This window comes from Notamacropus eugenii, chromosome 1, assembly GCF_028372415.1.
Source record: "Notamacropus eugenii isolate mMacEug1 chromosome 1, mMacEug1.pri_v2, whole genome shotgun sequence".
Classification (NCBI taxonomy): Eukaryota; Metazoa; Chordata; class Mammalia; order Diprotodontia; family Macropodidae; genus Notamacropus; species Notamacropus eugenii.
Genome location: NC_092872.1, coordinates 60779483 through 60792451, shown reverse-complemented (window position 1 = coordinate 60792451; position 12969 = coordinate 60779483). Strand labels below are relative to the sequence as shown.

Genomic DNA, 12969 nt, shown 5'->3' with positions numbered 1-12969 from the left:
TTATTTATCCAATACTTCAATTAAGAAAGGTCTGTGTACCTGAACAGGAACTACATGAGTCCTCTCAAAGACATATGGGCATATAGAACAGTTTTCTCAAATGCTGATTTAAAGATGGGCCTTCTCATACAAGTGTAGAGAATTTAACAGGCTGAGGAGGTATGCGTAACCAAAGTCATTTCCCTGTTCAAGAAGTTTCACTGGCACCCTATTGCTTTCACAATGAAACACAAACTCCTCAACTTGGCACCAAATGGTATTACCGATCACCTAGTCAGGAGAAGTCTGGGAAAGACATAGCAAATGATGGGGGAAAACTCAAAACTGGGGCCAAGGAGTAATAACCAAGTGTCTGGAATCCAAACATCTATGTCATCAGAACCAAGAAGTAAAGCTAACACTTTACAGAAAAATGACATTTTCCAGTCCTTTAAGTGCCCAGAAAAGGAAAGCACCCCAAACTTGGCTCTGAGAAGAGCAAAGAACAAATGCAAATTAGTGGGGGCAAGCAGCAGGTGTTGGTAATCACAGTGGAGTCAAGTTCAAGTGCCCCTTGGCAACAAGGCCAAAGAAATCCCCAATGCAGTGATTTATTTCATATTTTAAAAAAGAAACTTTCACAAAATACTAGCACTAGGATGTAAAAAGTAAAAGGGAGAGTTCAAAAGGTTAGCAATTCATAGGAAACTGTTTAAAAATACTTTATGGGAAGCTCAGCATGAATGTGTTATGAGGCTCAAAAGTGGCAGGTGCTTGAAGTGCAGCCCAGCATGACTAACTGGCAAAACGAAAAAAGATAATCACAAAGGGGAAAAAGATTTAAAAAACTAAAGATTTAGAGGTGGGGAATGCCCCCAAGCATGACAGTTCAGGTGCAAGCAGTCTAAGAGTCAAGAAGTTTTAGACATGGCACTGCCACTGACTTACTCTACAGTCATAGGAAACATTTCTTTTCCCTGTGCCTCAGTTTCTTTCTCTATAAAAAGAAATGGACTAGATGATGTCTAACAAAACTTCCAGCTCTAGCATTCTAGTCTCTATTTTCTAAGTTTCCTTCCAGCTCTAATATTCCGTGTTCAAGATACCATCTGGTAAACCATGTTTCTAGAGGTCAAGAATGTCTTTAAAATCCTTATTTTACAGGTGAAGAACCAAGGATCTGAGAGGTTAAGTGATTTTACTCCAAGTCCTGTGATCTTACCACCAAACTGGAATTCAGGGCAAATATGTCCTAATACAATGCAAGAAACATTTACAAAGCACCTACTGAACACTGTGGACTGTGTTGGAGGTGAACTGATGCACAGTTTAAACAAGACACTAACAGAGAGAGAGCTAGGATACAAAATTGCACATGACACATGCACTTGAGTTACAAAATAAATGTTAAGTGAGGCATGAGCATAAAGGTTGTTCCTGTAATTTCCCAGAGACATACACCTATATGGATATATATGTATATGGACGTATTTCTTTTTCTTTTCGTTTCTTTGTATCCCCATCACCTAGCACAGCATCTGGCACACTGCAGAAACTTGATAAATGCTTGCTCATTGATTACAAATCAAGGAAGATGAGGAAAGGCTTTCTAAGGGCAGGGTTATTTACCCTAGTCTTTAAAGGATGGATTGACTTCAACAGGGTAAGATAGAGAGGGAGAGCATTCCAAGCACAGGAAACAGTGTATACAAAGGAAAATACAAGGAGTGTTTGATGAGGAAAGTGGTCTAGTTTGCTTGGAGCATAATGAACATGGGAGTAATTCAGGAAATTAGAAGTATAGGATGGTGTCCATTTGTGAAGAGCTGTGAATACCAAGCAGTGGTCTCAGTTCCCTTATTTGTAAAAGGAAAGTGTTAGAATAGATGATCTCCAAGTTCATGTCTAGTTCTAAATTATAATACATATATATATATATACACACATACATATATATGTATAATTTGAGGTTGACTTCAAGAACTTCAGATCAATGAATTTCACTTCAGCACTGGGGAAGTTAGTGGAACCTATGGCACAGATCCAATCACTGAACAGTGAAGTAAATATAACCTAAAGGAAGGCAGATAGGCACTGTGGTTTCTACCAACAGGAAATTAGGTCTAACTAATCTCTTAAGGTTCCCTGAAGGAGCAAATATACACACGAAGAAGGGGAACTATTACTTAGAATTTCAAAACACCCTTGACACAAACTTCTCACCAAAGGCTTAAAAAAAAATTAAGACTGGGGATTAAGAGTTTATTTGTCCAGGTTTAAGGAGCTGGCTTGGAGAAAGAACACAAAAGGTAGGGGAGAAATATTCATCTCTCTAGATGAAAAATGCAAACAGAGGAGTTTGCCAAGAATTGATGAAAATGTTTAAATATTTAAAGCCCTTCACATTCTGGCTAACCTCCTGCCTTACAATCGATTTTGTTTCACATTACTCCTCCCCTAAGATGCTCTCTGATGCTCAACCTGTATGCCTGTCATCTCCTACCTGTGCCGTGCTACCCAAGTGGTTTACCTAGTCTGGAACGTACTCTTTACTCATGCTTCCCCAGAGCCTGGGCTCAGGCACTGTTTCTTATCCTGATTCCCCTAGTCACAAGTACTTTGTCCCGATTGACACTGCTTGGTTTATACTTTGTCTTCATTCATTTGTAAATTTATCATATCCCTGTACTCAAATGGGACCTCCTCAAGGGCAGAGGCTCTCTGGAGTTGCAGGTCTTTTTAACCCCAGAACCTAACATAGTGCGTTGCACATAAAAGGCACTTAATAAATGTTCACTGAATTACTGAATTGAATCACAAATTATCTTGAGAAGACAGTGACCACTAAAAAGCTACTGATAATCAGCAAACATTTATGAAGTACGCTGGGGAGGAGCTTACATATTATTGGTCATAAATGGACAGATGTCTTTCACTAAGTGCCACAAGACTCCGGCACTGGCTCTGCTCTTTAATGACTCAGCCAAATGCACAATCAGTATATCTGTCAAATGTACAAATGATAAAAACCCCAGGAGGGATCGCTAACATGATGCATGACGGAACCGGGATCCAAAAGATATTATCAGGTTGGAATGCGGGCCTTAAGCTATCAAGATAAAGTTTTAAAGAGATAACGTAAAGTCACACAGGCCCTCTGAAGCCTAACGTGCCCCAAATGGTACAGCTCTATGAAGTAGTCCCTATCCTCTTATGTTTCCAGCATCACTTTTCAGGATGATATAATTTAGTGGGAAGTGAAGATGTAACAGAAGTGGTTAATGCTGGAGCATACAACATTCTGCAGAGTGCAGCAAGTTTGGGTTCAGTGCCACAGTTTAGGACGGTATGAGTCCTGGACCATTAGAAGGCTGGATGATTCTAGAAAGGGATACAGACAAATACAAGGACAAACTACCCATTTTTACTCACAATAAAAACACTTATTATCTATGACAGTATGTTATGCAGAACATGGTGCTAGGCACCAAAGGAAGACTTAAAAAGTTTAAAGATGTAAGACTTGCCTTCAAGGAGCTCACCATGTCTAAGGCATAAGACACAATTTTTTGAACATAGATGTTTAATAAAAATCGGTTGAAGAAACTAATTTAAAACTCTGCCTAATGCTGCACCTGACTCATAAAAGAGGAAAGAAATTTTCTTTTTACTCCCCTCTGCAAAGCATATTTCATAGATGGGCAGAATTATCCTTGAAATCTAACTCGTCGTTTTGACACCAAAGGCCCCAAACATCTCCTGATCTTCAGTGGCACAGTCAACCGTGAATTGATCTAAGCTATTTCTGATGTATGTTCTTGTAATAATTCCTGGGGTACCAAATACTGGAAATTTACTCCCCCATCTGACTTTTAAAGGAGACCTGCCCTAACTGGCCCAAAACTGACTATTCTCAAGCTATGAGAGAGGCCTGTGTAATACATGTAGGATTTGGAGAAGTCTTTCATGTTTCCCTATTCCATAACTTTTGTGGTATTATAGACTTCAATAACTCAGTCCAATTCAACATACATTCATTAAGATTTCCTGCCAAGATGAATGGGTTCCCACCTAAACAGAAGGCACACTGCTAAAACAACAGCATCTATACAGGAAAAAGCCACAGAATTTTAACTCTTGTATAGATCTGAAGTCAACTAGTCTAAACTTCCCATTTTATACAGAAGGAAACTGATACACAGAGATGGGGAGGGACTTTCCCAATATTCCAGAGTCAAGAGGGGCACCCAGAGCTCCCGATTCCTAGTGCTGCCCCACACTGTACCATGTACAACTCCAGTTCATACCTGATACAACAATGCTCAAGAAATCTAATAAAAAACTACAGCAAGTGACTTCTTCCACCCCAGAAGTACATAAAAATTTCAACTGAAGCTCACAGGCAATAGAAAGTGACAGAGTGACTGGAGATACAACATGTATATCCAGCAAGGCCCTGTGAATGAAAGTAACAAGAGGAAACAGTTCCCCTGAGAAAGCCCCAGCATAGTCAGAAAGCCCCAGGATGGGAAACTTGGAAACCCCCCAGAGAGTGGTAGTGGGCAACAACCGTACAGTGCTGCACTGCTCAGATCCACAATATTTTCTGTCCTGCGTCACAAGAGAGGCCTCTAAAGATCAAATGCTGTAAATCTTAAAGTCCAGAGGGAGCCTAATTTCTGGGGGAAAAGGGGTAGAACAGGAATCCAGGAGGTACAGGGTAAGACGAAGTTGGTTGAAGACCCCTATCCAAAAGCACAGCAGGGGGACAGAGGTTGGCACAAAGCTCCAGTTCAGAAACAAAAGCTAAGAGATAAGTAGTTAAGGAAGACACTAGGATAAAAAATTACTGTAGATCTAGCAATGCCCAAAAATCTAGATTAGAAAGAAAAACTATCTGTAATAACTGCAAAGTAAAAAAAATGGATTGAATTATGAAAAATCCACAAGAAATTAATCAAGAGATAAAAAAAATAAAAGCTTTTGAGGAAAGAACTGGAAAGAGAATAGCTCAGAAGAGAAAGTGGTAAACCTTATTCAAATAAATGAATCCCTGAAAAGTAGAAGAGCTCTAGCAAAAATCAACAACCCCAAGAGTCAGCAAAAATGCTAAAACAGCAGCAACAACAAAAAAGATTTTAAAAATTCGAATAGTTAAGGCAGCTGATATTAAAAAAAAAAAACTGACCTAGAAAACAGGTCAAAAAGCCACAATTTTTAAAAAGCCTGGAAACTAAATTTCAAGAATTATTTTTAGAAACACGCTCGACACTGAAAAGTGTCAAGGAAAATTTATTATAGTAGAGTACAGAGGAATCGAATGCCTTGGCCAAAGCGGACTCCAATCCCCTTTTCAGGAAGAGGGAGTACTGGATACAGAAGCAAGATTGGCTTTATACTGCCAATTCAGTATAGGAGACGGATTGCTCCATTCTCCTTTAGGTCACCATCTTCTCTACATGCCCACTACGTAACTACCCTTGGTGTGATCCCCCTTCCCAAACATGCTTTAACATAGGGCCCATGATCAGAAAATGGAGGGATAATTTTATGCAGGGTAAATCTGCTTACATGTATGAGGTTCATTAGGCAAACTCAGTGAAGAAAAGCCTTCTCCATGTTATTCTAGCTCATTTTCCCTGACTAGTTTAAGCTAGTTTTAGATTTGTCCCCTCTATCAAAAATGTTGTGACTTTCTGAAGGCCACTGTCTGTCTCCTGATTGGTTGAGTCCACCTGCAGTCTGCTAGCTTTAGTATTATCTGACTTATTCTCAGTGACTTCATCAACTAGTCACTCTGTGGAAGCTTAACTTTTGGCTGTCTCTCACATCATCAAACAGGAAAATCTCCTAGGCCTATTAGAGCTAGAGAGCAGATCACTGATCACCTCCTGAAATTCCAAAAGGAGAAGCCATAGGAACGTCACAGCCAAAATCCAGAATGCCCGTGTCCAAGAAAAGGTACTGCAAGCATCCAGAAAGATAATCACACAAGACTTGGTGGCCTCAACTATAAATGAGAGAAAATTTTAGCAGACAACATCCCAAAAGGCAAATGATATGAATATATAAGCTAGAATAATATGTCCTGGAACAGAGTGAACTGTGGGTTCTGAGAACTTGAAAACAAGAAGGAAAAGGAACATATTAGTATAAAAATGCATGAGAAGAGTATACAAGCATGGAGGAAAGGATTGGGGGGACATCAGGTGCACCTTATTTTTATCTGAAATGGACAAGAGGCTTGGACACACACACACATGCTGAGTCTGGTGTAGAATTATGTCAAACCCAACAAGGAACAAGAAGGAATGCAAAGTGGGAGGTCAAGAGGGAATGGCCAGAAGCGAACCAAACCGGATCCTGATTAAAGGGATTAAAAAGGAGGAAAAAGAAAAGCAAAGAACAAGAATCAACTAAGCAAGGGCTGACCAAACTATGATCCAGCAATGTAATGGAATATAACAATGCCAAGAGAAATGCTGAGATGATTTCAGAGAATCCTGGGGAATACGAACTGATGCAGAGTGAAGTGAGCAGAGCCCAGGGAACGACCGATACGTGGGGAATAACGCTGCAAAGAAAAACAACCAAGAAGGACGTCAGAACTCTGGGCAGTGATCAGCTTAAGTCTCTAGAGGATGAATGACAAAGCACGTAGCCTCCTCCTGACGGCAACGTGATGGGCACAAGGCGAAGAGAGAGACCTGCATTTCTGAGATGGCTAGGAGAGGATTCATTCTGTTTGACTATGCTTATTTGTAAGGATTTGGTTTTGTTTTTTTTTTTCCCTTTCCGATTTTTTTGGGGGCAGGGAGGAGAGGTTAGCCATAGTAATACGAAAGGACAAAAAAAGAACATTGGAACATTTCAATGTACAGAAGAGAACAGAAGAAAAAACAGACAAGCAGTCAAGTTTTAAAAGTAGGGTGTAGTACTTATTATCTACTTTTTTGAAAAGAAAAAAATAGGGAGAGGTATGAAATGGAGATTCATGATTCCATATACCACCATACTATTTTTTTGTCTTGCTCTCTATATGAGAAGAATTTTTTCGTTCAAAATTAAACGATTAAAACTTTCAAGTGTTTAAAAAGCACTTTCCCCACATGTGTGGTAGGCAGTATAAGTATTATTTCTTCCATTTTATGTATGAGGAACCTGAGGCCCACAGAGCAAAGGAAATATCAGCACACATCTAACAAACAAGCATGAGAACTCAAATCCTAGTTTTCTGATTCTCGAGTCAAGGACTATTTCTGTGCTAATATGTATACTCGAGTATGCCAGGCTGAAGCTTTGCAAAATGATCACCTGCCCTCTTTCCCATAAAACAAATAACATTATTTTACTCAACTAGCTTTGAAAGGGTTGTTCTCTTTTTTACATTTCTTTTCCTCTCTTTCAGAACAGGGGGTGAGGGGAGGGCAGGATAGCAGTCCCTAAGGGTGTCAGCCGAAGTATCTGATTTTTAAGATATGAAAAGGGTCATTGGGAGCAAGGTAGCTTTGAGGTAGGTAGAAGATTATTTCCATGGGAACAGTTGGGGAGAACCCAGGAAAGATCAGGGTACAAATTAGAAAGTCAGATTCAGTGGTGGCCTGCAGTGACATAGCTGGGAAACTCTTGTAGGCTGAGACCCTGACTGCCTAAGGTATCACGCCTATAGAGATCTCTCTCATTACAAGAAAGAAATTCCTCAGGTTTGTTCATTGTTTTTTTCCTCCTCAACTTTAACTGAAGGACAGAGAGCTCAAGTCAGGACAATCTCAGTATCATTCTTTTTGCCAAAAGACCTCCTAGAATGAAGAATGGGTGAAGGAAGGAATGAAAATAAATTATATATACACTTATTAGCAAACCTTAAAATTCGAGCAGAAAGAAGACGAATACCCTTCAGGACGTTATGGAGAATAGCTCAAACTTCATTCATTGAAGCATTTATTAAACACCTATCACACATACAATTTTTTGCAGTCAAGAGGCTGAGAAAGATAAGAAAAATATATAGATTTCTTGATCCCTGCCACTGAGGAGCTTACAACCTAAAGGAGGAAGATAATTTTTGTTTGTTGTTCAGTCATTTTCAATTGTGTCTGAAGCTTCATGAACCCCATTTGGGGTCTTCTTGGCAAAGATACTGGAAGGGTTTGCCATTTCTTTCTCCAGCTCATTTTAGAGATAAAGAAACTGAGGCAAACAGGGTTAAGTGACTTACCCAGGGTCACACTGCTAGTATCTGAGGCCAGACTTGAATTAGGTAGAAGATGAGTCTTTCTGACTCCAAGCCAGTCACTCTACCCACTGGGCCACCTATCTATGCCCGATAAATACAATACCTACTTCAACCAGAAAAATAACAAACACAAATACAACATATATCCAAACCCAATAAAAACGATACAAATCCGAATATGCTTCCAATTCTTAAGACCTTCCCTAAAACCATCTTCTGATGCTTTATTGTGGTGTGCAGATGACATGATTCACAGAGGTCTGGCAGCCTCTACAAAGCTGGAAAGGCATTAAACTCAACCCCAAAGATGGCCAAGTGTGTGGCTGTTGCTATTGTCATGACCAGCTCAATCAAATCTGGAGAGGATCATTCCCAGAAAATGGGTGACTGCTGATTAATAGTTTTGAACAAAGCAACTACTCATATACTGATGTACTCATGGACTTCTGAAGAGTAAAAGTACTGGGAAGGAGCATCAGCAGAGTACAGTGTGCTAAGAAATCAGATGAAGGAGAGATTCCTTCCATCCAATAGGTAGAACATGAACTATATGAACACCAGAGTCTCTTCAACTCTGAGACACTGAGATTCTATAATAATGTTTGGGTGAAATTAGAACTGTAGGGGACAGAAAACATCCCAGCATGCTCAGAAAGACTCAAGCCTGGGATGAGTTCAAGTGAGATGTTTTCAGTACGGTAGGAAGGATGCAAAGGAAGCAGCAGAGTCAGGAAATGAACACGCGGCCTGGACTCAAATGGGCAGGGTTTGAGCTCTGCCGTTCACTTGCTGAATGACCCTGAACAAGTCATTTGACCTCTTTGGGCCTCCATGTCTTCATCTCTAAAATGAGTGAGTTGAGCTAAAGGTCTCTTCCTAATGTAACACTTAGAGATTCTGTTTGTTTCAAGTGGGGAGGAGTGAGAACACTAGAGTAGCAGAACCAGCCGGGGCAAGGATAAAAAGTGAAACTGGCGACCCACAGGACTCTTGCTGTATCACACTTTAAAGATAGCAGGAAAAGCCTTGCTAAAAGTCCAGCTGGAGTGGAGGATTTCTGCTTCACAACAGAGTAGGCTTCTCACAACTCCTCTGATCCTATTACATGACCTCAATGATCCAGATCCTCTTTTATCCTAATTCAGCTCAGTCCCTTTGCTTTCCTGTTCAGAAACATACTCCCTCTCTTCTCCGGTCTTGGGGAAGAATACAGGGCTTCATTTATCCCATTCCTGCAGGTATCAGATAACCTCAAAGAGTTGCTGCCTTTCAATAATACATTTCAGACAAAGGTGACATTTTGTTACCTGGAGGAGATCTTCATTAAGGACTTCTGTTTTCTCAGCTCTGTGGGGAAAAGAAAAAAGTAGTTTAGAGATAGGAACAAAAATCATAACTCCCCCAAATTTCAAGCAATTGAGGGATTTCAAACAATGTGGGTAAAGAGGCGCAGGGCATAAGGAAATGCAGCCATCCCTGGTGTCACAGAAGGAATGGAGGGGATTAGCGAGTTATCCTGCCTGAAGTGAGCATCTCCTCTAAAAAATCCATTACAAGTGGTCTCTTTTTAAATACCTCCAGAACTGGGAACCTCATTATTTTAAGAAGCCTCACAGTGAGCAACTTTTACTGTTCCTAAAAAGCAGCTGATCATGGGGCAGGTGGGAGCGGAACACTATGTAACTGAAAGTTTGAACTTTAAATCCCTCTATAGATTTCTTTTCTAGAAGAGGTCAACTTATAGACAAATGGCATGCAGAGGTAACTATCCTTCCATGTTTTATACATATATATATATATATATATATATATGCACAATACAAACCACTTAGCACTAGTAATACCATATTTCCTCCAGAATCTTCTCCTGTTTTCCCTCCAAAAAGAAAACCAGAATAACGTTTACTCCTCATAATCACCACCCTTCTCAGCTTAAAGACAATTTCTAGCAAGTACCTCAGCCTTCAAAAACTTGCCCCTGATTGTGAGAGTTGTGACAAGGATGGAACAATCAGGGCTTTTACCAAGATGTTACAATTCAGAGAATGCCAATAGTATAGCAGTAGCTGGCTTCAATATAGCACTTTCAATTTCACAAAGAATTTTACATATACCATCATATTTGAACTTCACAATAAACCTTGAGGTGGGTGTTGCCAGTCCCCCTTTACAGATGAGGAAATTGAAGTCAGAAAAGTTAAATGGCCCATCCACAACTAGAAAATGCCTATAACAGGATTTAAAATGAAGTCTGCACTCAGCACCTAGATAACAAGAATTATTAGTGTCTAAGACTACATTGGAGCCCAGGTCTTCCTCCAACTCCAGCATTTTATCCACTAAGCCCTATAGTCACTCAAGCTGCAGAGGAGTACCAACGTTAGAGTCAAAAAGATTATCATCTTATCAGAAATCATCTAATATCGTTCTCAGTTTACAGAGGAGAAATACAATGCCTAGAGAAGTGGTTGGCTAAAGGTCAGGAGTAGCAACCCCATTAGCTATCAGATACAATGTTTGAAAAATCAACATTTAAAAAATTAAAATGACAGCATTTGAGCTTTGTTCCCTCTCCTCGGAATGCCTTCACCCACTAAGTCAAACCTATCTATCCGTCAAGGTACCACCCAAATCCCAACGTCTCCATTTGGCCATCTGTGATGACACAAACCCTGCCAAGCCCTCCCTTTTCTGTACTTCTCTTGTACTTATCATACACTTTTGGGGCTTGAGACTGTCTCCACTTTCTTGTTTTTTAATTGCTTTGGGTATCTGATCAAGTGCCCCCAATTATATTTGCACCTCACAAAAGGGGCCATGCACCCCAACTCTCCCTGAGCCTGGAGCAGGGACCCATTCAGGAGGGGTCAACAAGAAAGGAGAAGTGGGTGCCAACTGCACAGAGGACAACTCAGACCTGAGCTATCTAAAGGGCATGTCATGGGAGGTCCTGAGTGCTGAGTGGCAGGACCTCAGAGGAGGAGGAGGCACCAACTCTGTCATGCGCATTAAGAGGATTCTTCTGGCCTGTGGGTTGGACTTAGGAGAGGCTGAGGTGTCTTCCAATTCTCTCATGCTGTGATTCTGCGAGAATGGTTGAGAAAAGGTATTAGAAAAATCTTCTCTCTAAAGAAATCTCTCCAATCACCCCAGGCTTGTGAATGTTCTCTGGAGAGGGAGGGAAATCACAGTGCAGAAGGGCTTTGAGGAAATCTCCGGGCAACTCATTTCACCTATCCAGGAACCATGGTTTCCTCTGTAACATGAAGGGGTTGGAAGAGATAGTCTTTCCAGCTCAAAAATTCCAGGTTCTGTTCTCCAAGTTATAAAGCATAATAAAAACCTAAAAATTTATTATTTCTGTCAGTATGAGGAACTTAGTGGAAGACATCATTTTAGAGCAGAAAGTATGGTTGGACTTGGAGTCAAGGGACCTAGGTTCTAATTCCAGTTTTGCTCCTGTGTGACCCTGGACAAGTCATTCCAGTTCTCTGGGCCTAAAATTTTCCCCTGTGAAATAAAAGAACTAGACTAGCTAATGAATCCTGAGGTCCTTTCTATCCAGGCATGTGCACCTGGTTTGTATCTTAACAAGCCCTGAGAGATTCACTTCTACAATCCCTGTCCAGGAGAACATACACCCACCATCAACACACTCCCAAACTTCCTTCAATTCTGCTCTTGACATCTTCTTCCTGCTCTACTTCCTCCAGCGGATCGCTCCCATGGGCATTGCTGCTACTTTAGTTCAGACGTTTCTCCGCGCTATGAGTGCTCAGACTTTTTGGTCTCAAGGCCCATTTAAACTCAAAAATTCCTGAGGACCCCAAAGAGCTTTTGTACATGTGGGCTATTTATTATTTTAGAAATTAAAAGGTATAAAATTTTAAAGTAGTTATTTATTAGTTCATCAAAAAAATAATAAAACCATGACATATTAGCATAAGCTAAGATTTTTATGAAAAATTACTACATTTTCCAAAACAAATTTAGTGAGGAGAGTGATATCTTATACAGTTTGCTTATCTGTGTGCCTTAATAGAAGACATCTGGATTCTCATATGTTTCTGCATTGAATCAGCTGTGGTATGTTGCTCTGGTTGAAGTATATGCAGAAAATCTGGCCTTATATGAATATTTCTTGGAAAAAGGGAGGAGTATTTTAAGAGACAAACAACACTGTAGTATTATTATGAAGATATTTTTACCTCTTGGACCCCTAAAAGGGTCTCGGTGACTCCCAGGGTCAGTAAACCACACTATGACAATGGATGCAGCAGAGTGATACGTCTTTCCATCTCCAGTCTCTGTGCCCCTCCAATTCATAGTCAGAACCCCACCAAATTTGGCTCCCTCATATAATCTACCTCTATTTACATTAATTCTCTCTTCAAAAACCATCAATTCCCTGTTGCCTACCACTTAAAATTCAGACTCTTCAGAGTGACATTCCAGACCCCATAACCCACCTCCAAACTACCTAGCTAGCCTTTTCTCTTCTCACAATTCCAGTTCACTTAGTCTATGGTTTGCCTGGAGTGAATTATTCTGTATTCTCTGATGATGTGTATCAGCACATTTCCTACCTCTGTCCTTTTGCCCACAGTTTTCTATGCAAAGGATTCCCATCTTCCAACATTTTTCTAGGTTGACCACTTGCTCAACCTTCAATGTCCAACTCAAATGCTCCCACCTCCATGAAGCCTTCTCTGATCCTCCCAGATGGGCAGCAATTTCTCTCTTATCTGCTCCCA

General features: G+C 40.4%; 1 protein-coding gene across 11 annotated transcripts in view; it reads right to left on the bottom strand.

Moving 5' to 3' along the window:
* The window catches only part of ARHGAP17 (Rho GTPase activating protein 17), a 137898-nt gene that overhangs the window by 64726 nt on the left and 60203 nt on the right, over window positions 1–12969 (bottom strand). For all 11 annotated transcript variants that reach the window (XR_011965929.1, XR_011965939.1, XR_011965920.1 and 8 more), the window contains exon 2: window positions 9523–9562. Coding sequence is in view for 6 of the 11 variants with exons in the window: in XM_072603922.1 (XP_072460023.1) it covers window positions 9523–9562 (40 nt within the window). In the remaining 5 variants the exon portion in view is untranslated. The remainder of the gene's footprint in view (window positions 1–9522; window positions 9563–12969) is intronic.